Genomic DNA, 27,910 nt, shown 5'->3' with positions numbered 1-27,910 from the left:
ATGAGTCTTCTTATGATTAGTGAGAATGTAAAATTGGCCCGTGAATATGCATTGCTGGGAAATTATGACTCTGCAATGGTCTATTATCAGGGAGTTCTTGATCAAATGAACAAGTATCTATACTCAGTCAAAGATACATACCTCCAGCAGAAATGGCAACAGGTAAGAAACATGACTGATGTTTGTTTTAATGGTTTAAAATACTCAGATGTAAATAGGTAGTGCTTTTGAAGCTTTACATTAAGAGTGTATAATTTATTACATGGATTTGTATATAATGTTTCTTAAAACTTGATTATTATATTAGTCCATATTCTCCATCATCAATATGATGAGTTCTACTCAGTTATTCTAATTTTTGGAATCTAATAGTAATGGTTTTGAAATTTTTTTCTAGATCACATTTTTACCTGGTAAAATTAGAATTGACTTTATTAAGCCATTGTTGAAACTGCAGGTGACACCTGAATCTCACAAGTACCATATTCTCTATAGAACATCATAAAGCAGACCATATTTGCATCCCACGTGAGGAACTTTAGTCACTGAGGACCAGTAAAAGTTTATAGGTAGAAACTATAAACAGGTCCAGTTGAATATGGCATTTATAATATGGTTCAACAATGTCACAGGAGAGAAATATTATAGAAATTAATAGTCTTTTTGTGCTGGTCTTCTAGGTAGAGTATTATCCCTCAGATACTACTAAACTGCTTTTTTCATAGTATTCCATATTTGTCCTAAATTTCTTTAAAAGAGAGAAATATTCTACCTCTTTGAACTTAACCTCTTTCCTTAAGTCTGCCTCTGCATATTTTACATTAGAAGGGGAAAACACTTTATTTCATAAAGAGTCTGAAATTTGTCACTGAAAGACTTTTAAGACCTTTTGTTCTTAGGCCAGCAGCTTTTACTTAAAAAGTCTAAGCTTTTTTATAAGGATATTTAAATCATTTAGTTTTAAAACCAAATATTACTAACTTCATTTCAGTATTTCATATATATATATGTGTGTGTGTGTATATATATATATATATATATATATATATATATATATATATATATAGTTTTAAAATTGAGTCAAGACTGCTTTTAAAAAATATATATTGGTTGTGTGTGAATTGAGCCATTTATCCTCCGAAGCTTTATTTTTCAAACTGTGGGATGCAGTCCATTAGTTATGAAATTAGTGGATTCTGATCAGCATTTTTAAAGTCAATTAAGTAGCATAAGAACCATCAAAGCGCAACTTGCAAAAGTATTGTTTTTACCAAACTTTGAAGTTACAGCTAACTTTTAAATTTGTTATGCACTTTGAATACGAACCGTAAGTCAGTCATGATGGCTTAATCAGCCAGGATACTTAATTCATTTTATCAGAATTAATTTTGCAATTAGAAATAAAGAACTCATGAACCATTATTAAAATTTCAACAGAATATTTTGGTATGGTTTCCTGGATATCTGATGTCAAAATGGAGGCTTCTGACATCTTTAATAAATGGCCCAACTTAATCTTGGCAGTGATTTATTAGTTACAGAAATTTAAAGAGCCATATTCTCCTTTGAAATCAGGTTTGGCAGGAAATAAATGTGGAAGCTAAACACGTTAAGGATATCATGAAAACACTAGAAAGCTTTAAACTAGACAGCACTCCATTAAAAGCTGCACAGCATGAGCTTCCAGCGTCCGAGGGAGAAGTCTGGTCCCTGCCTGTACCTGTTGAACGAAGGTAAGTGGAGACCCTTTAAGAAACACACTGGCACAGAAAACTGATAGCATTGGTTCTACCTAGGAAGAGAACTGGAGACTGAGAGATGGGAACGGGAGAGGGTTTTTTACTGAATACCTTTTGTAACTCTTAAATTGTATATCATGTAACTCTGCTTCATTTCAGTAAATTAAATTTAGGTAGACATAGACCAAAAATATGCTTTTGTGAATGAGCTTAAAGTAGTGTAGGCACTGTTACCTTATGGAAGGAACATGGGGATGGAGATTGAAATATCTGGGCTCTAGGTCTGTATCATTATTTGTAGCTCTGGGAAAATCATGTAACCTCTCTAGAGCTCAGCTTTTTGTTATGTAAAGTGAGGGAATGAGACTAAAACAGTGGTTCTCAAAAAGCTATCACAGAATACTGCTATCTATCAAGCTATGCTGCTGCTAAAATTTAAAAATGGGCTTTTTAGTTCACAGAAAAAAAGAAAAGATAAAATGTTCTCAATTATAGGTTTTTCTTTGGTATTTTTATCCCCAGTTTCCTATTACCTGGTGCCAGCAAATGAACAATTAGTGAAAGTTGATATTTACTGAAATGCAAAAGAGCCAATTATGCTTAGTTCCACTACATAATTTTTAACTGACGAGTGTGCCAAGTGGGTGTCATTTATCCGTTTTACTCACATAATAGATTTCCTAGTTTATATTGTGGGTTTAAATACATTAGTGTAAAATAGCATCGTACAAAAAACACTGACTTTCAGGTTCTTTGTCCCTTAACCAGTTTGAGAACCTTGCATTAAAACATTGCTCAGGTGTTTTTCAGGTGTTTAAGATTCTATCATTATAACTGTTCATCCTCAATTGTATTTCATGATAGGTGCTAGATATTGAGTGCTCACAGAGTTCTGAGCACTAATATAGGATACACATGTTACTTTATTTCTTACAATAAGCCTTCCAAATAAGTCATATTTTCTTGTGTTTCAGGTAAGATAGCTGAGGTAGAGGGAAGTTAAGTAACTTTTTCCCATTATCACAGAGGTAATAACTGGTGGAGCTAGGATTCGAACCCAGATATGTTTGATTACAAAGCTGGCACTCTGCCATACCAGTTATTCCTAAACTCTAGCATACATAAAGGTCTCCTGGGATACTCATTCAGAATGTGGATTCCGGGGCTTCACTCCCAGAGAATCTGGTGTAATAGCAGGTGGAGCCCAGAAGTCTTCAGGTGATTCTGATACAGGTGGTCAATGGATCACACTTCAAGAAGTACCATACCAAAGTGTTTCCCCTCCAGTTTAAAATTAACTGATGGGTATTGATTGTTTCTTAGCCACTTTCATTTTCTTCAGCTCCAGATAAAAGTACTAATGTTCTGTTATTGACTCTGATACCTTCTGAATATTTACTAAATTTTACCCTTACTCTAAGTACTTTTATGTATATTTTCTGTTTTATTTTAGAATTCACTAAAAATAAAAAAAAAAGTACAGCAATAGGCTCATTAAAGAAAAATAGGAAAATGCATAAAAGTAGGGGGGAAATCATAGAGTCATCCTAGTGCAACTTCTAGTCTTTTATGCATTGTTTATTTTCATAGTTGTAGTTGTGCTATATCCATAATATAGAACCTTGTACCCTGTTTGTTTAAAAAATCCTAAAAGTAGACAACAATTGTCATACACTTACCAAATACCGTGTTAATTGCTTTACATATATTACATATATTATTTAATTCTCAAAACAGTCTTAGAAGGTAGGTACTAAACTTTTAGCCCCAATTTCTGATAAGGACACTTAAGCTTAGATAGGTTAAGTAATTTGCTCTTCATATTGTAAACGTTGATAATTTATAAGCCATCTTAGACCTTATATTCTGCTGCTTTTAAAGGGTTGTTTGCTACTCTTTTGAGGGATATAACCTACATAGTTAATCATGCTCTTATTCATTGTTTCCTCTTTTAATTTTATTTATTTTTGGCCACGTTGGGTCTTCATTGCTGCACACAGGCTTTCTCTAGTTGCGGCGAGTGGGGGCTACTCCTCGTTGCGGTGTGTGGGCTTCTCATTGCGGTGGTTCTGTTGTTGTGGAGAACGGGCCCTAGGGCACGCGGGCTCAGTAGTTGTGGCGCACAGGCCTAGTTGCTCCGCGGCATGTGGGACCTTCCCAGACCAGGGATCACACCTGTGTCCCCTGCATTGGCAGGCGGATTCTCAACCACTGCACCACCAGGGAAGTCCTCCCCTTTTTTGTTGTTACAAATAAAGTGAATATTTTTCCACATTTATGATTACTTTTTCTTAATTTCAAAAGTAGAACTAATAATAGATGAGTCAAGTTGTGTTTTTATTTTATTTTACCTATGAACATGTCTTACTCCTACTTTCTTTTTTTTTTCTCCTTCTGGAGAATCATCATTTGGCCCTTGTATTAGTCTACTCTGGCTGCCATAACAAAATACCACAGACTGGGTGGCTTAAGCAACAGGAACTTATTTCTCACAGTTCTGAAGGCCAGAAAGTCCAAGACTAAGGTGCCAGCCAATTTGGTTCCTGGTGAGGACTCTTCCTGAGCAGTGACTTCCTCTTCTCTGTGTCCTCACATGGCAGAGGGAACAGCAAGCTTTCTGGTGTCTCTTAATAAGGATACTAATTCCAAGATCGACCCCACCCTTTTGATCTTATTTACCTTTTAATTACTTCCTTACTTCAAATGATCACATTGGGGTTTAGGAATTCAACATAATGAATTTTGGAGGGGTACAAACATTCAGTCTATAACAACCCTGTAACTCCTTTATCAATTACTGGTAAGAACTTTCCAGTGAATAGATGTGCCCAGTGATTATTCAGTTGATTTCAAATTTAATGAACTGTTTGGTTGCCACAATCTCATATGTGGAGGCAGGAGGCTTCTCTCTTAGGGGTAATGGAAAGTTGAGTTAAATGAGTCTTTCATCTTGAAAAGTCTATGATGATGAACCCTAGTGTCCCTCCTTATTGCTTCTGGCTTTTCTTCAATATCTTTTTATGTCTCTGAGTTTAAATGCCCTGGATTACTATTAACTACAAAGTTCTCCCTTTGACTTTATTTGCTGCATCTTTCTATTTCTTCCTGTAATTTATTTTACTTGCTTCCTCAACTGAATATCCCTCAAAACTCTTTATTTTTCTGTTGGTCTTAATTTGTACTCATGCTTAAGAGAGCTTATTCTTTCAACTCTCCTGGTGATTCTGACCTTGACATTGCCTAAATTTTAATCCCATTTGAAGAACAGATTTAACTGATCCAGCATTCTGGTGCTGTGCACAAATATGTTTGTACAGGAGGTTCATTGAAGCCTTTTAGAGGAAAGATTAGAAATAGAATAAAACTTTTTGGTATGATTCTTTTAAAAGTCAGCTCATGTCCCTCAAACATCTTCTCATCTCACTGCATAAAACCCAAAGTTTTCAGCATGTCCCTCAGTGCCACCCTGTGAGATCTGGTTCCCTGCTACCTCTGTGACCTAAGTTCTTACAGTTCTCTCCCTCAGCCTTCTTGAACAAGTCAAACACAAATGCTTTAGTTCTCTGCACTTGTCTTTCCTTCAACTCAGATGTTTGATGGCTTGTTCTCTTGTTTCTTTCAGGTCTCTACTTAAATGTCACCTCAGAAAGGCCATCTCTGATCACCCTACCTATATCATTCCGTAGACCCTACCATTCTTTATTTTCTTAGATAGCATTTAGCATCATCTGAGGTACTGTTTATTTCTTCATTGAAACCCCCTCTGCCCACACACACACTTGAATGTGAGCCTGTGAGAGTAAAGGCTTTCATTAAAGTTATTTTAAAAATTTTGTTACTTTAAATGCAGAGTAGTGCCTGTCAGTAGTAATAGTTCAGTAAATTATTTTTCGGATAAATGAATAGCAGTAAGAAGTGGATAAAGGGAATTCCCTGGCGGTCCAGTGGTTAGGACTCCATGCTTCCACTGCAGGGAACATGGGTTCCATCCCTGGTCAGGGAACTAAGATTGTGCAAGCCACAAGGCACGGCCAAAATAAAAAAAAAAAAAAGAAGTGGATAAAGTGTGACACATTTTATGTGACTGACTGCCAGCTAGCCACTAAAAGTCATTTATGAGGTGATGATACAGGAAAGAATACCGGCAGTGCCTCATGATATAATGAGTAGAGAAAAATATGAGCATATGTGTATTTAATGGTTCCAATTTTGTTTAAATGAAAGGCAACCATAAGAAAATAAACTAATATGTTAAGTGGTTAACTCTGGATAGTGGGGTTAAGGGGACTTTTTCAAATTCTTTATACTTTATTATAATTCAGTGTCTATTTTATATTATTTTTCTTAAGAGGAAAAATAAATATATATTTTAAAGCAGTATCCCTACTTGGCTATCCAAGTTTCTAAATCCAAAATTGAACCCTCATCATTCCTTTCACATATATATTGGTTTGACTTTATCATCCTCCCAAATTCTCATTCTCAACCTTTCACATCTAAGAGTATCTTTTTTCATAGTGTCTCTTAGATTTTTTTTTTTTTTTTTTGGCGGTACGCGGGCCTCTCACTGTTGTGGCCTCTCCCGTTGCGGAGCACAGGCTCCGGACGCGCAGGCTCAACAACCATGGCTCACAGGCCCAGCCGCTCCGCGGCATGTGGGATCTTCCCGGACCGGGGCACGAACCCGTATCCCCTGCATTGGCAGGCGGACTCTCAACCACTGCGCCACCAGGGAAGCCCTATCTCTTAGATTTTTATCGTTACTCCTTGAGCTAGGCCCTCATCTCATGCCTTGATAACATCTCCCTGCTTTTTGGTTTCCTTCATCAGTGTATCTTATTTATTATTAGACTGATCTTTCTGAAACCTTTTCAGTGGCCGTCGGCTAAAAACCAAGCCTCTTGAACTGGCAGTATTTAGATCTACCTACTGAACCACCTTATCTGTTCAGTATCATGTTTTAATGTTTACCATGTCTTCACAGTTAGTATCTTTATAACCTTTACATAGATTAAGCTCATCTTGCTTTCTTTGCTTTTCTTCACTGATTTTCTTGTCTGCAATTGTACCATCTTGTTTAGGTCAACTTCTGTGTTTCCAGGTCCAATTTACTTTGTCTTCAAGAGGCCATTCTTTCACACTTTCTAGTATACTTGCCTAGTCTTATGTATCTTCTTCTTTCTTAACTATACTTGAGCTTTTTGAGGATAGGACTCCCCTGCCTTTTTTATTGCTTATTTTACTGGCCCCAACCAAGTCTAGAAGTGTAGTAGGAGCCTAATAAATATTTGAGAGGTCTAAATCCTGCCACAGAAATGAAGTGATCTACATAGAGCTAAAGCACCATACATGAGTTCTTGTAACTGTCCATAGCCAGTGCTTATGTCAGTTTTTTTAAAATGGGAAAATGATTAAATTTTATTAATTAAAACAGAACTGTGATACAATCTAAATAAAATGGTACCAAATTGCACATATATCAGTACATAAGTGTGAATTCTACACCTGTGCTTTGTTCTTGCTCTTTTGATAAAACTCCCTTCTCTGATTATCGTTCTCTTTTCAGTTTCCAAGAATCAGACTAATTTTTCATCTATCCTTGATATACAATAGCTATTTCCTTTTAAAAGAGAGGTGATGATCACTTGACTTCTATTATTTCTACCATATAACCATAGTGCACCACAGACAGCTATGTCCAGTTAGACCTTAGATTTCAGTGACCTCAAGTTTATTCAGTTTTATCTTGTGTTCAGTTATGCCTTTGCTTCTTTAGTTCATAAACTAACGTACACACTATGTGTGTTCATCTATATATGGACCAACTCCAAGAGTTGATTATGATTTTCATGATCTTGTGTTTGATTAGACCCTCACCAGGACCTAGAAAACGCCAGTCATTTCAGTACAGTGACCCTAAACCACAGAGTAACCGTCCAAGTACAACTGTCAGAATTCACCGTCCATCTGCACACAGTGTTCACAATGACAGAGGGAAAGCTGTTCGTTGTCGGGAAAAGAAAGAACAGAATAAAGGAAGAGAGGAAAAGGTAAATGTTACTGATTTTCATAAATGAAAAAGTTATTTATTAACCTTAAAAATGAAGACTGTACAAATTTTAATAATTTTTAGTAATTAAATCTGCTACTATAATAAAACCATAGTCACACTCCACCTAGGCTAGGATTTTTCCTACTCACTATTCAACAAATAATTTTGGTTGTTTTTTGTAACTTTCTATCTTGATATAATTTCTGACTTGCAAACAAGTTACAAGAATGGTATAAAGAACTTCCAGTGTGATGAATTGGGTGAGATTGACATGTATACACTGATGTGTATAAAATGGATGACTAATAAGAACCTGCTGTATAAAAAAATAAAGAAAAAAAAACTTCCATATATTCTTTACCCAGTTTTACCAGTTATTAATATTATGTCCCTTTTGCTTTATCATTTACTCTCTGTATATACTTTATTTTTCCTGAGGCATTGAGAGTAAGTTGTAGAAGTCATGCCCTTTTACCCTTAGATATTTTAGAGTCAATTTCCTAAATACTAGGACATTGTTTTGCATAAAAACAATGTAGTGATCAAAAATCATAAATTTTGCATTGATACAGTACTGTTGTCTAATACACAGACCTTTATAAAATTTTGCCAGTTATCCCAATAATGTCATTTATAGCTCCCCCTGCCCCCCGTGCCAGGACCCAATATAGAAGCATACATTGCATTTGGTTGTCATGTTTCTTTAGTCTCTTTTATTTTTCTTTTTTATTTTTTTTTAAATTTATTTATTTTATTTATTTTTGGCTGCATTGGGTCTTCGTTGTTGCATGCGGGTTTTCTCTAGTTGCAGTGAGCAGGGGCTACTCTTCGTTGCGATGCGCGGGCTTCTCTTGTTGTGGAGCACAGGCTCTAGGCGCAGGCTCGGTAGTTGTGGCTCGCGGGCTCTAGAGCGCAGGCTCAGTAGTTGTGACGCACGGGCTTAGTTACTCCGCAGCACGTGGGATCTTCCTGGACCGGGGCTCGAACCCGTGTCCCCTGCATTGATTGGCAGGCGATTCTTAACCACTGTTCCACCAGGGAAGCCCTCTTTAGTCTCTTTTAATGTGAACATTTCCTCTGCCTTTATCTTTTTTGGCCTCACTTTTTTAAGAGTTATTTTGTAGAATGTTCCTCAGTTTGGATTTGCCTGATGTTTCCTCATGATTAGATGTAAGGTTGTGCATTTTTGGCAGGAATACCACTGAAGTGAAGTTTTGTTCTTCTCAGTGTATCATATAAGGAGGCACAGGATGTTTATTTGTTCTATTACTTGTGATAAATTGGATCACTTGGTTAGGGTGGTGTCTGCCAAGTCTCTCCACTATACAGTTACTCTTTTTCCCTTTATAGTAGTTTGTGGGGAGATACTTTGAGGTTATATAAATATCGTATTTCTCATTAAAGTTTCAGTTACTTGCTTTAGCATCCAGTGATTCTTGCCTGAAGCAGTTACTCCTCTGATAATTGAAAAATCATTTTCTAATGCTAGTATCTCTTCTACATTAATTACTTGACATTGAACTGTAAGAAAAAGCTCTATCTCTTCCCCTTTATTTAATTTTATCAGTATGGGCTGGTGGACTCTTATTTTATTCAGTGAATTAAAATCTGTTACTATCCTTCTGATGCTTAAATTGTCCAAGATTTGAGGAGCGGGAGACCCTTGAAGCTGGATCTTAAGTCTTTTTGACACATACTCACCATTCTCTGAGCATTTCCTCATTTTCTGGCAAAATAGGATGTTCCAGGCTCTTCGTATATTTACCCCATTTCTCCCGGAAACCCTGGTTCCTATTAGTGAGGAATGAGATTTATAAATGAGATTTATAAACCAAGATTCCAGTCCCAGTTACTATTTGAGGGCCTGTGCTCTCTTGCAGTAAGAAGCATATGGGACTCTGAGAACCTAGTTTCTGTCCTCTCTACTTCCACCTCCCCAGTCCCTTGCCCCAGGCACATACCTAGTCTATGAAATGGTAAAGTACAGGCTCACTTGTTGGCTTGTCGTACCAAAAGGACCCCTCCACACCACCTGGGCAAAGTGAAAACTGGGTTGTAGCAAATGTAAAGCCCCTGGTGCTGCCCATTCAGTCCTTTTCAAAACATCATATCAGCCTGTACCTCAAGATCTTTTTCCTAAATTTGCAATCTAACTTTGTAATTCTGCTTGAGAACCTCATCCAGTAACCAGCCAAGCCACACCTTTAAACATAACCTTCCTTGTTGATATAGATACAGATGTGCATTTAGTTCTTGATTTTGTGGCATCACCTTTATTCCCCGTCCTCCCCATTTCTGGAGGTCATTTGCCCTTGTACATCTGGAGAGTCAGTTCCCTTGGGTCCCTCTCACCATCGTTCTATATAGTCCCGTATTTCTGTACTTTCAGCAACAGCAGTGCTATTGTAGTGCTATTGTAGTTCCTGAAACAAGGAAGGGTATGCGGAAGGTGGCTAATGCCTCTGGCCTTAGGCAGTATTATCAATACCAAGGTTGCCCTCGCCTGTCATCTAGGGTGTGGGTTGTAAGCCTTTTAACCATCTGTGGTTTGTAGAGCTCAATGTCCTATACCTTTTTCATTTTATATCTATACTTTTATACCCTGAGAAATGATGTGTAGAACCTGAGGTACTATAATCAGCAAATCAGTTGTCCAAGATAAATTAAATTGAATTAATATGATTTGCTTGTTAAAACAGGAAGATATAAAGCTTTTCAAAAATATAGCATGGTGATTAAGAGTATGAGCTTTGGAATCAGGGAGACTTGTATTTAAGCACTATCCCTGCTGTTTCTGAATGTATTACCATAAGCTACTTGGTCTTTCTAAATTTTATCCCCTCATATATTATCCCCTCATATATATCCCCTCATATATTATTATTATTAAATTACTTTAACGCCTGTCTTATAGAGTTTTTGTAGGATAAATAAAATAACTTTTTTAAAAAAAATTATTTATTCTATTTATTTATTTTTGGCTGCGTTGGGTCTTCGTTGCTGTGCACAGGCTTTCTCTAGTTGCGTCGAGCAGGGGCTGCTCTTCGTTGTGGTGTGCAGGCTTCCTCATTGCGGTGGCTTCTCTTGTTGCGGAGCATGGGCTCTAGGCACACGGGCTCAGTAGTTGTGGCTCGTGGACTCTAGAGCACAGGCTCAGTAGTTGTGGCGCATGGGCTTAGTTGCTCCGCGGCATGTGGGACCTTCCCGGACCAGGGCTCGAACCCGTGTCCCCTTCATTGGCAGGTGGATTCTTAACCACTACGCCACCAGGGAAGCCCCAAGATAACTTTTTTTTCTACCTAGTGTGTGCTCAATAAATGTTAGCTTTTATTTCCCAAACATTCCAGGTAACTGAGATTTTTGTTACATATGCTATTGACTTAAACAGTTTCACCATTGCATTTTTTAAAATTTTCATGAAATGTCTTAGAGGTTGATGACTACATTCAAAATGCTCTTTAATTTATCTAAATGCAAAAGTAGAATTATTAGTTTAAAAGTAGGATAAAAATAAATTCCCCAGAAGGAGGCTCACTTTGAAAATAAGTTCTTATTTACCAATGGAAGTATTTTAGCCTTCAGTTTAAAACATATAGTGTTTCCATCACCCTTTGATTCTCTACTGTTTCAAGAATAGGGCAAGAGGACAAAGTATAATAAATAAACATAAAATCAGCTACATTAAGAGGAGATCTTAGGGGCTTCCCTGGTGGCACAGTGGTTGAGAGTCCGCCTGCCGATGCAGGGGACACGGGTTCGTGCCCCGGTCCGGGAAGATCCCACATGCCACGGAGCGGCTGGGCCCGTGAGCCATGGCCACTGAGCCTGCGTGTCCGGAGCCTGTGCTCCGCAACGGGAGAGGCCACAACAGTGAGAGGCCCGCGTACTGCAAAAGAAAAAAAAAAAAAGAGGAGATCTTATCTGTGTCTTTGCTGAGTGTAGACATGACTTACTTGCTAAAATCCTCAGGACTTGACAGCCAAAGAACAAGTGTATAGAATAGATTTTCTTCCCAACTCAGCCAGTGTGTCTTTGTTGGTAATATACGCCCAGTGTTGAGAAACTTACATTTGGGGAGATCAGAATAATATATTTCAAACAATTATAGAACAATTAGATGCTAAACTGGTGGTAGCTAGTGACTAAAAATAGCAGAATTCTTAGAAGGAGATGGTAGTAGTCGGAAAGCTTCATGGAAGAGATAAAGCCATTAAGTCATAAAGAATGAATGAATTTTTTTCCTATTAAAAACCTTTTGTTACCTATTCACTTAGAAAATCAGAAAATAGAGCAAGTGAAAAAAGAAAATTCAGACTCACATTCTTGCCCACCCAGAGTTCTGTTAATCTCATGGTATATGCTTTTAATCCTTTTCTATTGCGTGATTTTTTTTTTAACATAACCGGAATCATAAAGTAGCCTGTTCTTTTCAATTATCAATGTATCCTAACAATCTTTCTATGTTGAGTTGGTCTATTCCTCTAAATAGTAGCTGTACAAATGACTAAAGAAAAGGAAATAAGAGCACAGAAACAAGTGTCTTCAGTGAAATGTCTCTCTTAAGTCTATTGCCCATTATGCAAATGAATTTTTTTTTTAGTCTTGAGTTTTGAGAGCTCTTTATATAGTCTAGAGACTAGTCCTTTGTCAGATATGTATTTTGCAGATAGTTTCTTTAAGTGTGTAGCTTGTCTTTTCATTGTTTTAGCAGGATCTTTCACAAGGCAAAAGATTTTAATTTTGGTAGAGTCCAACATTTCCTTTTATAAATTATGCTTTTGGTGTCAAGTTTCTAATTCTTTGCCTAGCCCTAGATCCCAAAATTTTTTTATTTTTTTCTTAAAAGTTTTATAATTTTATGTTTTACATCTAAGTCCATGATCTATTTTGAGTTGATTTTTGTGTAACATGTGAGACTTAGGTCAAGGTTCATTTTTTGCCTATACATATTCAATTGCTCCAGCACCATTTGTTGAAAAGGGTTTGTTACAGCACAGGGAACTACATTCAATATCCTGTGATAAACTATATGGAAAAAATATGAAAAAGAATGTGTGTGTGTGTATATATTTATATATATAACTGAGTCACTGTACTGTACAGCAGAAATTAATACAACATTGTAAATATACTTCAATAAAATAAAATTTTTACACCTTGCTCAAAAATTATTTGGGCATATTTGTGTGGGTCTGTTTATGGGCTCTCTATTACGTTGCATTGATACATGTATTTGTCTCTCAACCAATACTCCACACAGTCTTGGTTACTATAGTTATATACTGTGTTATGTATATAGTAAGCTTGAAATTGGGTAGACTAATTCATCCCATTTTATTCTTCCTTTTCAAAGTTATTTTAGCTATTCTAGTTCCTTTTTTTTCATGTAAATTTTGGAATCAGCTTTTCTACATCTACAAAGAATCTTGCTGATATTTTGATAGGAATTATGTTAAACCTATGTATCAGTTTGGGGGAAATTGAGATCTTTGTTACACTGAGTCTTCCAATCCATGAACATGTTATCTCCTTTAGATCTTTGATTTCTTTCATCAGCATTGTGTAGTTTTCAGCATACAGGTCTTGCATATATTTTGTTAGATTTTAAACCTAAGTATTTCACTTTTCTAAGTGATTGTATCAGTGGTATTGTATTTTTTATTTCAGTATCCACATATTTATTGCTAGTATATAGAAATAAAAGTGACTTTAAAAATTCTTTAAAATTGTGGTTTAAATATGTATAACGTAAAATTTACCATTTTAGCCATTTTTAAGTATGCAATTCTTAAAGTGCAATTGAGTACATTCCCATTGTTGTGGAACTATCACCACATCCACAGAACGTTTTTAATTTTGCAAAACTGAAACTCTGTGCCCGTTAAACAATAACTCCCTGATAAGGAAAACTCTATTTTTCTTTCTGCTTGCTACTTACAAAACACTTCTGTACTCCAAATGTGTAGGATTTTTTTCCCACATCAAGCAATTCTTTGACACCAGTTGTGTGTCCTACAGTCTAACTCAACTGGCCTCAGATCCACAGGTTAAGAGTTCAGTTGCACAGGGTGCCTCCACATCACATGCCAATTTCAAGTCCAGCTTGTCACCTGTGCTTCTGACCAACTGGTATAAATCAGAGGTTACCAAAACTCCCCCCTTGGGTTTGATAATTTTCTAGAGCAGCCCACAGAACTCAGGAAAACAGTTTTCTTACTAGATTACCAGTTTATTACAAAGGATGCAATTCAGCAACAGCTAGATGGAAGAGAAGCCCAGGGCAAGTTACGTGGGAAGGGACGCAGAGCTTCCATGCCTTCTCCAGACACACCACCCTCCTAGCACTTCCTCATGTTCACCATACCCTATCCTTTTGGGGTTTTATGGAGGCTTCATTACGTGGGTATGATGGATTAAATCACTGGCCATTGGTGATTCATTGAACCTCCAACCTCTCTTTCTCCCCAGAGGTTGTGTGGTAGCACTGTAAGTTCCAACCGTCTAATCACAAGTTTGGTTCCCCTGACAACAGTCCCCATCCTGTGATTAAATAGGGGCTTTCCAAAAATCACCTTATTAACGTAAACTCAGGTTGAGTTGAAGGGGCTTGTTATGAATAACAAAAAACACCTCTTTCACCTTTACTGCTCTGGATCTATTTCAGGAGCTGGGAACAAAAACTGAATATTATAACAAAAGATGCTTCCATTGCTCTTATCAGTTAGGAAATCATAAGGGTTTTAGGAGTTATATGCCAGGAATAGGACTAAAACTAAGTATGTATTTCTCATTATAAATCATAATATCACATTCCCTGTTCCTTCCCCCTGCCCACAGCCCGTGGCAACCACTATTCTACTTTCTGTCTCTGTGAGTTTGATTCCTCTAAGTACCTCATATGAGTGGAATCATACAGTATTTGTTCTTTTGTGACTGGCTTTTTCTACTTAGCATAATGTCTTCAGGGTTCATCCATTTGATAGCATGTGTCAGAATTTCATTCCTTTTTAAGGCTAATATTCCATTGCATGTATATACCATATTTTGTTTATCCAGTCATCCATCAAAGGACAATTTGGTTGCTTCCACCTTTTGGCTATTGTAAATAATGCTTCTATGTCATGGGTATATAAATGTCTCTTCAAGACCCTGCTTTCAAATCTTTTGGAGATATATATATATATATATATATATATATATATATATATATATTCATATACAGAAGTATTCGTGTATAATTCTGTTTTTAATTTTTTGAGGAATCACCAAACGTTTCCACAGTGGCTGCATCATTTCACATTTCTACTAACAGGGCACAATGTTCCAATTTCTCCACATCTTTGCCAACACTTGTTATTTTCTTTTTTAAAAAAATAAATTTATTTGTTTGTTTGTTTGTTTGTTTATGGCTGCATTGGGTCTTTGTTGCTGTGCGCAGACTTTCTCTAGTTGCAGTGAGCAGGGTTTACTCTTTGTTGTGGTGTGCGGGCTTCTCATTGCAGTGGCTTCTCTTGTGGAGCATGGGCTCTAGGCGTGCGGGCTTCAGTAGTTGTGGCACACGGGCTCAGTAGTTGTGGCTTGTGGGCTCTAGAGTGCAGGCTCAGTTGCCCCATGGCATGTGGGATCTTCCCAGACCAGGGATCGAATCCGTGTCTCCTGCATTGGCAGGCAGACTCTTAACCCACCAGGGAAGTCCCTGCCAACACTTGTTATTTTCTGTGTGTGGTTTTTTTAGCTAGTTAGTTTGTTTTAGTTTTGTAATAGTTTTGTAATAGCCATCCAAATGGTGTGAACTAGTATCTCACTGAGGTTTTGATTTGCATTTCCCTTATGATAAAATTGACTTGTTATGTATATTTAGTATCCTGCCATCTTACTGAAGTCATTTATTAATTCTAGGAGAATTTTTGTAGATTCCTTGGAATTCTCTGGGTAAACATCATGCCATCTGAAATAGAACAGTTTTATTTCTTCCTTTTGGATTTGTATGTTTATATGTCCTTTTCTTGCTCTGTGACACTGGCTACAACTTCTAACACTATGTTGAATAAGTGTGATGAAAGTGGACATCCTGATCTTAGTGGGAAAAGCATTCAGTGTTTCATCATTAAATATAATGTTAGCTGTAGAATTTTTGTGTGTGCTTCTTACCAAGTTGAAGAAATTCCTGTTTATCCCTAATGGATGTTGAGTTCTGTCACATGCTTTTTGGCATCTGTTGTATGATCATGTAGTTTTCCTTCTTTGCCTGTTAATATGTGGATTATATTGATTTATTTATTGTTTGAATTTTGAACTAGCCTTGCATCCTTGGAATAAACCTCACTTGGTCATGGTATATAATTCTCTTTGTATCTTACTGAATTCTATTTGGTAATATTTTGTTAAGGATTTTTGCATTTATCTTTAGGAGGGATATTGGTCTATAATTTTTTTTTTAATTCTCTTTGATTTTGGTATCACAGTAATAGTAGCTTCATAAAATGAATTGAAAAATGTTCATTCTGTCTTCTGGAAGAGATTGTGTAGAATTGGTAGTTCTTGTTTAAATGTTTGATAAAATTTTCCAATGAAACCATCTGGGCTTGGATATCTTTTTTGGAAGTTTTTAAATTATATGAATTCAGTTTCCCTAGAAGTTGAAGGGCTGTTTAAATGATCTTTTTCATAATAGTTGAGTTGTGGTAGTTTGTGTTTTTCAAATAGTGATCCATTTTGTCGAAGTTGTCAAATTTATGTCAAATTTATTTTGAGCACCAAAAAGGAGTCTACATTCTTTTTAACCTCTCTACTGCTTTTCTTTTACCTCCTGGTAGTTGTTAGTATTTTCCCTTAGAAATGTCAAAATTTGAAATTCCATAGCTCCCCTTGGCCGACCTGTTATAGAATTGTTTCTCCTTTCTGCCTATCTGAAATTTGTTTTGCTTTGTCTGCAAACATTCCCTCAGCACTGTGTTCTATGGGAGAAAATAAGGTGAAAACTGTTGATATAAAGTGCCTTCTTATATTTGTGTTTCCCTGGGCTTGCAGTTTAAGTTTCTAATAGTCAGGAACAGTGTCTTCTTTCTATCCCCCGCAGCTGCTCGTACAGAATAGATTAATATCTGTGAATGAATAACAACTTCATAAATACTTAGAAGAAAAGATAACCTCCTCTTTTAAATGTTATACAACACCTCCCCTGAATCTTTAATGTTCCTATTGGATACTAAATATGTAAATTGTGAGACAGGCACTTATTTGGTCATCTAGTGTAAGACTTTGAACATCATAAATATTGGTTAAGTCTAGACATTAGTACTGACTTTAGACAGCACCAGTGACAAAGAAATCATCATGTTATGGGCAAAAAAATGTTATGGATTTTGGAGATGGGGTAACAATCCTAGTACAAGACCAAATGAATGATTATTTACACCAATATAAAGCTTCATAAATTTTCTTGGCTTATAAAATTCACGACTGTCTCAGCAGTTTTTTCACAGCACCTCTAGGACAAAAAGAATACCCATCCATTTGAAATTTGGTTAAAACAAGTCTTTATGTCCCAACAACACCTTTTGGGCACTGTACAGTTTCTCAGACCTTGGAGTCATAGTGGACATTCCACTGTCATTCCTCTTCCACATTGATTTTTCCCAGTATATGTTTTATCACAGCAACTGCCAAAAATCCAGCTTCACAAAAAATATGGGATTATTGAAAGGAATGCAGCAGTCTTAACATAGAAACTGTGAACTACCTCGAGCTGGTAGTTCACCCAATGTTCAAACAGGTGTTTTTGTATTTCCCTCAAAAATCTGAAAAATCCTGCAGTGCCCTATGAGTTCACTGTTGTGCCTTGGAGTGCTTTAGTGTGCAGCTTGCGGCCCTAATGACTGTCATCACGGAGGGTGGGAGGGAAAATCTCTCTGAAGGACTGAGGTGTCTTTTGGAGGGATGTGGGAATAGTGAAAAGGGATGTTTTGGGAGTATCAATGGGGACTGAGTACGTGTTAAAGACTGACCCATAATCTTAGCTAAATAAGCCATCTGTCTATAACCTTATCTCCTCTAAAGCTTTGAGATAAATGCCATACATATCTAATATTCACTAGGGACTACAGTTTATCTCAATATTAATTTTTACTATTGTCAGTTCATATGCATAATATTTTTATTTTTCTTTAATGCCGTTGTCATACTTTTTATGTAAAAATAAAAATTCGGTATGAAACTCTGATGTTGATGTAGAAGGATGACTTGTAGCCTTTGATTCTGTCCTTATTACTTGGTACTATTACATTAGCTTTTTAAAAAATGTCACTTGAGTCCAATCTTTGTTTCTGACTCATAGAAACAAAATATAATTTTTGAGTCAATCAAAAGCTCTTGTTTTTTCTCTCTATTTGTGTAGAACAAATCACCTGCTGCAGTTACAGAACCAGAGACAAATAAATTTGATAGTACTGGATACGATAAGGACTTAGTAGAAGCTTTGGAAAGAGATATAATTTCTCAGAATCCCAATGTTCGATGGTAAGTTATATCACAACAAAATAATTGGATGTTGCTTTTTGGAACAGAAAATGGAACAAATGTGGGCATGTACTGAAGATCAGTCCTTGAGGACAGAACCTGAGGACATACGATGTGAGCATGACACATAATGAAAAACTTGACTTTGGTTCAGGCTGTACCAGTTTTTGTCTGAGATTTTTTAATTTAATGAAATAAATAAATAATAAAATTTTTATTAAATTAAAAATTCTACATACAGAATGGGAACAAGATCGCAGAAATTACATCTTTTTGGGACATTCTCCAGTGGTAAAATGGCAGTCATTCTTATGCATGTATATTGCTTGTTATCTTTAGGTTTATACAATATATGTTGCTTTTATATCAGAGCAGTGGTTCTCAACTTTATTACTGTTATATCTAAGGGATAAATTAGGAGTTTGGGATTAACATATACACACTGCTATATATAAAATAGATAACCAACAAGGACCTACTATATAGCATAGAGAACTATACTTAATATTTTGTAATAACCTAGAAGGAAAAGAATCCCTTTGGAATAACCTAAGGGAAAAGCCTCTGAAAAAAAAATAGATATAGTTGTATGTCTACCTGAATCACCCTGCTGTACACCTGAAACTAATACAACATTGTAAATCAACTATACGTCAATTAAAAAAATAAATATTATATCAAATCAACTGTAATTTATCACAGTGAGTTATAAATCTCCCTTTCCCACAAAGTTAGATACCTTCTGTTATACGTTTTTTGTTAAAACTTTAATTATTTTTAGGTATAGTTTTGAGGGATATTTTAAAATATATTATCATGTCATATATCATAATATATTATCGTGCCATGTGTACCGGTTGTTGTAGTAGTAGTAGTAGTGTTCTAGTGGTTGGAGATGACTTCACGGCAATCTATGATACTCTTTAATCTTGGTGTCTGGGCTTTCCTGGTGGCGCAGTGGTTGAGGGTCCGCCTGCCAATGCGGGGGACACGGGTTCATGCTGCGGAGCGGCTGGGCCCGTGAGCCATGGCCACTGAGCCTGCACATCCGGAGCCTGTGCTCCGCAGCGGGAGAGGCCACAGCAGTGAGGGGCCCGCGTACCGCAAAAAAAAAAAAAAAAAAAAATCTATCTCTTGATAAGGTTGGGGGCAAAACAGCAGTTTTGCAACCTGTGTCTACTTTATGCCCTTTTTATTCTTTATGGGTTTTTTTAATGGGCTTATTATTTCTAAATCATGGAATTTATGGAATGAGCATTTTAAGAGCAGAAGTTTAAAATGAGATGGCATAATAATACTTAAATTGTAGGCCTGTAGACCTGTGTTCTCATTCACCAAGCTGAAAATCATTACTCCCAAGAATTGAAGATTCAAGGACTTCCCTGGTGGTCCAGTGGGTAAGACTCTGCGCTCCCAGTGCAGGGGACTCGAGTTCGATCCCTGGTCAGGGAACCGGATCCCACACGCTGCAACTGAAGATTCCCCACATGGCAACGAAGATTCCCCACATGGCAACGAAGATCCCATGTGCTGCAACTAAGACGTGATGTGGCCAAATAAATAAATAAATATTTTTAAATATTAAAAAAGAATCGAAGATTCAGATTGTGCTCTTTCTATATACTGGTTGGTGTGGCAGGCCTCGTCACAGTGTGTTAGTTCACTAGTGCATAGGAAGAAGCTTAGCATTCTGTCAGCAACGTAAAATCATGTGCTTTCAGCGATTCTCAAGAATGACTACATAGAGTTAAATATGTGATCTAAGGTTGTTGATAAAATACCTTCTCTTTCAGGGATGATATTGCTGATTTAGTAGAAGCGAAAAAGTTGCTTAAGGAAGCTGTGGTGTTACCAATGTGGATGCCAGAATTCTTTAAAGGCATTAGGAGACCATGGAAAGTAAGTGTATTACTGTAACGGCATTGTCAAAGCAACTGGCAAGTGCATTGCTATAGAAAGCCAATATTTATCTGTGTTGGGGGGAGTGGGAGGAGAAAGTAGAGGAGGTAAAGAAAATTTTAAGCTATGTTGTGTTATTCAGAACTTTGTTTAGACCAAGAGCTACTGCAACGTTTCCAGAATAAGAAATAGGTACAGGACTTCCCTGGTGGTACAGCGGTTAAGACTCCGCCTGCCAATGCAGGGGACACGGGTTCGAGCCCTGGTCCAGGAAGATCCCACATGCTGCAGAGCACCTAAGCCCATGTGCCACAACTGCTGACCCCACGTGCCACAACTACGGAAGCCTGCGCACCTAGAGCCCGTGCTCTGCAACAAGAGAAGCCACCACAATGAGAAGCACGCGCACCACAACGAAGAGTAGCCCCTGCTCACCGCAACTAGAGAAAGCCCACGCGCAGCAATGAAGACCCAACACAGCATAAATAAATGAATGAATGAATAAATAAATAAATAAATAAATTTACTAAAAAAAAAAGAATAGGTACAATGTGATATTTGGAAAGTTGGACACATAGCAGATTTATAATAAGCTTACATTTGCATATATGAACAGGTCACCTAATGCAAAAATACTCCATTTTACGTGTTGTGTTGCAGAACTTACATCTGTATTTCTTGGAATTGTTCTTAAGAAATTAATAAGATATATCTGTATCTAATGAGTCATGTGCTGATATGGAAAGAGACTGTCCAAAACACTCTTGGATTTGGGAAATGTGCTAATGGCTAACTCTGTACTTAGTTTTTAAAATTCTTGAAAGGTTAAGTGATAAGCAAGATACAAAATTATAGACATACAGCTATGTAAAAAAAAAAAACTAATTTGAGCAAAAAGAGTAGCAGGAAATATATCCAGATACTAATGGTACCTGTGTTAGGGTATGATATTATATCAGTACTATAATATTGATTATATTTTTTCTCATCTCTTAGTTCCAATTTTTTAATAATGTGTAGTTACCCTACTTTTGTAATGGAAAAAGTAAATTTGTGATAAAGGATCCTTCTGTTTATCTTTGTCTTTTACTTGTCTTAATATTATGTGTAAGTTGGTTGAAAATTGATCCTTAGTAATGGAATTCTTGTGAATTAGAACAGTGGCACATAAATCCTTTGCTGATGCTATTATATTCCCAACAGGGAGTGCTGATGGTTGGCCCACCTGGCACAGGAAAGACCCTCCTTGCTAAAGCAGTAGCTACTGAATGCAAGACAACGTTCTTCAATGTCTCTTCATCAACTCTGACTTCCAAATACAGAGGAGAGTCTGAGAAGCTTGTTCGTCTTCTGTTCGAAATGGTGAGTGCTTGAGCTAACTCTAATGATTCTTTACCTCTAGAAGGGGAGAAAGTGAGTTGTAACTACAGCACGTAGAATCACTAGGCAGGATGCTTTTGTGCCCAGAGTGTGATTTCCTGTGCTCTTGAAGGTAGAAAATTTTTATTCAATACTAACATGAATAACTTGCATTTCTCTTTGACTCCTTTTCTCTGGAGGAAAGGCTGTCTCTGTTAGCTTTTGGACATGCTCATGTTACGGGATCTGCATGACTGATCTGCTATAGGAATGTGAAATTATTACGGTTTTTAAATCAGGCTTAGTTATAGTAAATGCAGTATTAGAACAAAAATGAGAAAAGGTGAAAATCATAAGTAGATATGGAACTGAGATTACCTCCCATCTATTAACTATATCAAATTCCCTGAGTTTAATGATCCAGTCTTCGGATTAAGTTCTTCAGTTTGAGTTTCTTTTTCCTTCTTCCACTGCCACTCATCTGAGTGTCAGTAGAAGAAATGTAATTCAACAAGTTCTGGTTGAGTGTTTAGGTTGAATTCAACAGCTTTTTAGACTTCAGACTTTAAATTTCACTTACTATTTCCGTCTTACCTCATTTAAGAAATTGTGTAGTTATATGCATGAGGACAGAGTTATGTTTATTATATAGATAGTGAAAAAGATTTACATTCCTGGTCATGGTGGACAAAACCTTAGATGACCATGCTAATATTATACCAGATCTTCCTTCCTAGGCTGAGAATAAACAAACAAAACCCCTCACAATTTCGTGTTACCTGTTTTCTGTAAAGGCTTCTTCCTGTTTCAATTCCCATTTTCTTTCTCCTTCAACTTTGATAATTCATAAGGCAGGATGTAAATTCTGACGGGTTCTTATGGATTATTAATAGTCCATCCTACAATAGGAATCTAATGGAGAACCTCTTAGATCATTTTGAAAAATTAGCTTGCTATTTGCTTCAGAGGAAAAATTATATTGTCAGTATTCCAGAATAACTAGGCCTTTTTAAAATGTAAGCTAGGGGACTTCCCTGGTGGTCCAGTGGGTAAGACTCTACGCTACCAGTGCCAGGGGCCTGGGTTCAATCCCTGGTCCGGGAACTAGATCCCGCATGCGTGCCACAACTAAGAAGTCTGCATGCAACTGAGACCTGGAGCGGCCAAAATAAATAATAAATAAATAAATATTTTAAAATTTTATTAAAAAAAAAAAGTAACCTAAATAGGGTGAATGGGGACTTCCCTGATGGTCCAGTGGTTAAGACTCCATGCTCCCACTGCAGGAGGCACAGGTTCAAACCCTGGTTGGGGAACTAAGATATCCCGCATGCCAAAAAAGAAAAAAAAAAAGTAAATAGGGTGAATGGCTAAGTGTGGCGTCTTTAGAGTCCGGTGGCCTGGGTTTAGATCCCACTTCTGTCACTTTCCTAGATGGCCAACTGTGGGAAAATTCCTCTCCTGTCCCTCAGTTGCTTTATCTGTAAGAGGAGGACAATAATTTAGGACCTACCTCTGTAATGTTTGGAGGGTGAAATCAGCCAATACATGTAAACTGCTTAATACAGAGCCTGACTCATAAGGACTCATAAATATTAACTGTTACTGTTTAAGAGTTATTTGATTTTTTTTTAATGTAGGGTTTTATATTCAGGAAAAAGGACTATTCTATGAGGCTAAAAAGCCTCTTACAAAGTGGTAATTTGCAATATTTTTGTATACTGCGGTTTATAAAGACATATCCAACAACTTATTTTTTACTGGCTTCCCTGGTACTGCCTAGGAAAATCTTAACCATCTTTAAATAGATCCCTGCTTAGCTGGAGCGTGCTACTTTGAGCAGTGGCTCAGTCACAAACCAGTGCCTGCAGATTGGAGCTTCTGCCTTTCTGAATTTTGGTTATGGCTCATTTGAAACCACCTTGATTTTCTACTGTTCATCATATGGACTCTCTCGAGTAAAATTTTACCGCCTCTCATATTTTGGTTTTGACTGATCTACAGATGACTGCCTCTCTCTTGAGTGCCCCTCCCCCCAATCTCTCAAAGTGAGCATTCCTCAGGGCCTGTATTTTGAATAAGGCCACTTAAATATTATAAAAGTCTGTCCAGGGTTTTTCACATGACATGGTAACAAACACATATAAAAACTTAATTGTATAGTTTTTGTTGTATTGTCAGGAACTTTCATTTTCAAGTGTCAGAAATCTAATCAAATGAACAACAATCTCAGTTGTTCCAGCAAAATTCCAGAGATTAATGTTTGGTCTCTTTTGAGTCACATGCTTATGCCTGGACCCTCCTGGGACTCCAGCAGAGTCGGCCTCTCTTGAAGTAATGGAATAAGAATGAGAAAGATGATTTACAAATGAAAAAGAGAGCTTCTCTTATCAGAAGGAGCCATGCTGTGCAGGCAGAAACAATTGGTTTCCTCTCCAAGTCTCTCTACATTACTTTCTCAGGTCATCCAAAGCCAATTTTAAATGTGCCACATAGCCTCTGCTTTAAGTCAGACCTTTCTACACACCCTCAGTATTTGGGATGACTCAATCTAGTAATTTTTGCTTGAAATTTAATTTTTGTTGTTGGTTCTGCTGGTAGATGGTTGCTAGCTAGAATTTCAATTATAAATTTTCTTGCATGTTTGCTTTTTTCTTTCTTTCCCTCCATCCAGTTTATTTTTCTCCCTCTGTTTCTTGAAAAGAAAGTACGAAAATGTTTATACACAGTACCTAAGAGCCAAGTAAGGATACCTTATTAAAAATGTATTATTAGGGCTCTTGGTTAAGAATCCGCCTGCCAATGCAGGGGACATGGGTTCGATCCCTGGTCCGGGAAGATCCCACATGGCATGGAGCAACTAAGCCCGTGCGCCACAACTACTGAGCCTGCGTGCCACAACTACTGAAGCCTGCGTGCCTAGAGCCCATGCTCTGCAACAAGAGAAGCCACTGCAATGAGAAGCCCGCACGCCGCAACGAAGAATAGACCCCGCCGTCCGCAACTAGAGAAAGCCTGCACGCAGCAACAAAGACCCAATGCAGACAAAAAAAAGAGTGAAGTACTGTACATGCTACAATACAGATAAACATTGAAAACATGCTAAATGAAAGAAGGCAGACACAAAAGGCCACATATTGTATGATCCCATTTATTTGTCCAGAATAGGTACATGCATAAAGACAGAAAATAGATTTGTGATTACCAGGGGCTAGGGGGAGGGAAGTATGGGTTATTTTTGGAGGCAGTGAAAATGTTCTGGAATTTGATAGTGATGATGGTTGCACAACATTGTTAATATACTAAATACTGAATTGTCACTTTAAAATGGTTTAAATGGTGAATTTTATGGTATATGAATTTTATCTCAAAAAAAAAAACTGAGGCCATTTAAATTGACCTCTAATTGACAACTTAAGAGGATAAAAATCAGTTGACCCTTGAACAACGTGAAGGTTAATCCGCATATAACCTATAGTGAGCCCTCTGTATCCACGGTTCCTCTACATCCTTCAGTTCAACCAACCACAGACTGTGTAGTACCGTAGTATTTACTGTGGAAAACTATCCACATATGAGTGGACCCATGCAGTTCAAACCCGAGTTGTTCAAGGGTCAGCTGTACTTGTATTAGTCAAATGAAAAATGGCCATTTAATTAGAATCCCTTAGAGGGAATCTGTGTGATTTTATTTAAGGTAATGGTTCTCTTTAACAAAAATTTTTCTAGAACTTTAGAACACTTGTCAGTATCTGTAAATGTCTTCCCACCATTCTTGTCCATATTATTGTAGTGTACAGGATAATCCTGTATTTATATGACTCATAAACAAATACATGTTGAATATAATCAGTTATAGTATTGAATAGTATAAAAAATTGCCATGTAAGATTTAAGTATATGATAGGTCTATATTAGAAGCTATATTTTAGCTGTTCCAATTCTATCCTCTCTCCCCAGTATTAGGCAAAGAGGGAGAGATGCACAGGGTGGCAGGCTCCACAGCTCTTTTCTAATTGCTAAACTAGAGATGACTTTTAAATGAAATAAAAGCCTGGTGTTGCAATGCTTTCTCTGTTTAGGCTCGATTTTACTCTCCAGCCACCATATTTATTGATGAGATAGATTCCATTTGTAGCCGCAGAGGGACTTCCGAAGAGCACGAGGCAAGCAGAAGGGTGAAAGCCGAGCTGCTGATTCAGATGGACGGTATGCCTGTGTCTCTGCGTGAGCTGAGCAAGCCCCACTCATAGTGCTGACCCACACAGCCCCAGTGACGCGGGGCTGGCCAGTAGGTCCTGGAGATTGCCAGCATTAAACTGGGTGCACTGACAGTGGTGACACACCAGCAATTATGGCTGTTTATTCACAGGACACCCTCTGTCATACACACTGATCTCATTTTTAGCCATGAAAGTGAAACAAATGCCGATTAATTGGCCTTAGAGAGGGATATGTATGGTTTTGGGGTTTTGTTTTTTTTTTTTTACGGTACACGGGCCTATCACTGCTGTGGCCTCTCCCGTTGCGGAGCACAGGCTCCGGACGCGCAGGCTCAGTGGCCATGGCTCACGGACCCAGCCGCTCCGTGGCATGTGGGATCTTCCCGGACCGGGGCATGAACCCGTGTCCCCTGCATCGGCAGGCGGGCTCTCAACCACTGTGCCACCAGGGAAGCCCCGATATGTATGGTTTTGAAGAATTTTTTAAATTGCTATGTAGTTGTGCTGAACTAGTCTTTTGATCAAATCTGAGTCCTATTTTTTGCACACTGCAAAAACTCATTTTTATTGGACCACAAATTCACATACGTACCAGTTAGCTTTATAAGTCTTAGGGAGGCTTGATGATTACCCTGCTTTTAATGTTGTGCTAAATATTTGATGATCTTTAAGTAGTTGAGCTTTGTTTTTTATTTTTTTTACTGTGTTCTTATCCTTCCTCAAGGTGTTGGAGGTGCTTCTGAAAATGAGGACCCTTCCAAAATGGTTATGGTTCTGGCAGCTACTAATTTTCCCTGGGATATTGATGAGGCTTTAAGACGACGTCTTGAAAAAAGAATCTATATTCCATTGCCATCAGGTATCTTTATTTGAATCAGAACGGTCATGTTAACTCTTAGGTAGTTTTGCTTAGAAATTTTAAAATTTGGTATTAATTAACTTTCCAAGACAAATGTAGGATGTCTTTCCTTATTTTAACTGGTTTGGCTATATTTGGAGCCTAAAGCCTTGATACTAGGAAATTTAAAATTCTATGAAATACTTCAATTTTAAAAAATAAAAATTAATTAAAATTTAAAAATAAATGCAATAAATTCAGTAAGGAATAGGTCTTAAATTTTTTAAGAAAATGAGCTCTAAGAATTGGAAAACAACTTCTCAAAGTAGACTAGAGAAAATAAAACATTGTTTATGTTGAAGGCTTATATTTTTAAATTTGTTTCTACCAATAGCAAAAGGCAGGGAGGAGCTATTACGAATAAGTCTACGTGAGCTGGAATTGGCTGATGATGTTGACCTTGCAAGTATAGCAGAGAACATGGAAGGTTATTCAGGTGCGGACATTACCAACGTGTGCAGGTATGAATTATTTTGGAAGCATAGGTGTTTTTTTTCTTTTTTTTTTTAAGCATAGGTTTTTGTGGGTATAAACTTCTATTATGAAGTTTTTTTGCTGAATTAAGATAGATGAAGAATAAAGACCCACATTATAATCTAGTCAGAGACACAAGTTTTGGTATTAAGTTAGTGTTAGCTAACAGCCTCTCTCCTGTCTCTGTGATGCTTATTCTTTATATTATGGTACACTTTTAATAAAATTTAATTGCTATCTTATTATATCCTTTTAATTCTTCTTGGGCTTTTTGCTCAGATTCAACTGCTAAAAAAACAACTCAAAAACAGGCCTTATAGTCCAGTACTGGATTCTGTGCAGTACTACATATGTATATGTAATAAGATAATTACAGAATAACATACGCACTGAAAAATTTTTTTGTTTACATGTTTTTATTCAACCAAAACATCATTTTGTGGTTTTTTGTTTTTGCTTTTTAAATTTAAAACTTAGGGATGCATCCTTGATGGCAATGAGAAGGCGTATTGAAGGTTTGACCCCAGAAGAAATCAGAAATCTTTCAAGAGAAGAAATGCACATGCCTACAACTATGGAGGATTTTGAAATGGCTTTAAAAAAGGTTTCTAAGTCAGTATCTGCTGCAGACATTGAAAGATATGAGAAGTGGATATTTGAGTTTGGATCATGCTAAATTCTCACATGTAAACTGTGAGAAACCTGCATTAAGTGTTTGAATAATAATTAAAAGTAGTATGTCATTGCA

General features: G+C 37.1%; 1 protein-coding gene across 1 annotated transcript; it reads left to right on the top strand.

The window, feature by feature from the left end:
- Nucleotides 1–27,910, top strand: KATNA1 (katanin catalytic subunit A1; the record flags this gene model as incomplete). Its single annotated transcript, XM_079716640.1, has 10 exons — nt 1–162; nt 1,576–1,733; nt 7,609–7,789; nt 18,188–18,309; nt 20,103–20,208; nt 21,412–21,570; nt 25,650–25,776; nt 26,515–26,649; nt 27,023–27,149; nt 27,640–27,910. 10 exons carry the CDS (start codon nt 1–3, stop codon nt 27,836–27,838), a joined length of 1,476 nt encoding a protein of 491 aa, XP_079572766.1. The 3' UTR covers nt 27,839–27,910.

The sequence above is a fragment of the Hyperoodon ampullatus genome (genome assembly GCF_949752795.1).
Source record: "Hyperoodon ampullatus genome assembly, chromosome: 12".
Classification (NCBI taxonomy): Eukaryota; Metazoa; Chordata; class Mammalia; order Artiodactyla; family Ziphiidae; genus Hyperoodon; species Hyperoodon ampullatus.
This window is presented reverse-complemented; position numbering and strand designations above follow the sequence as displayed.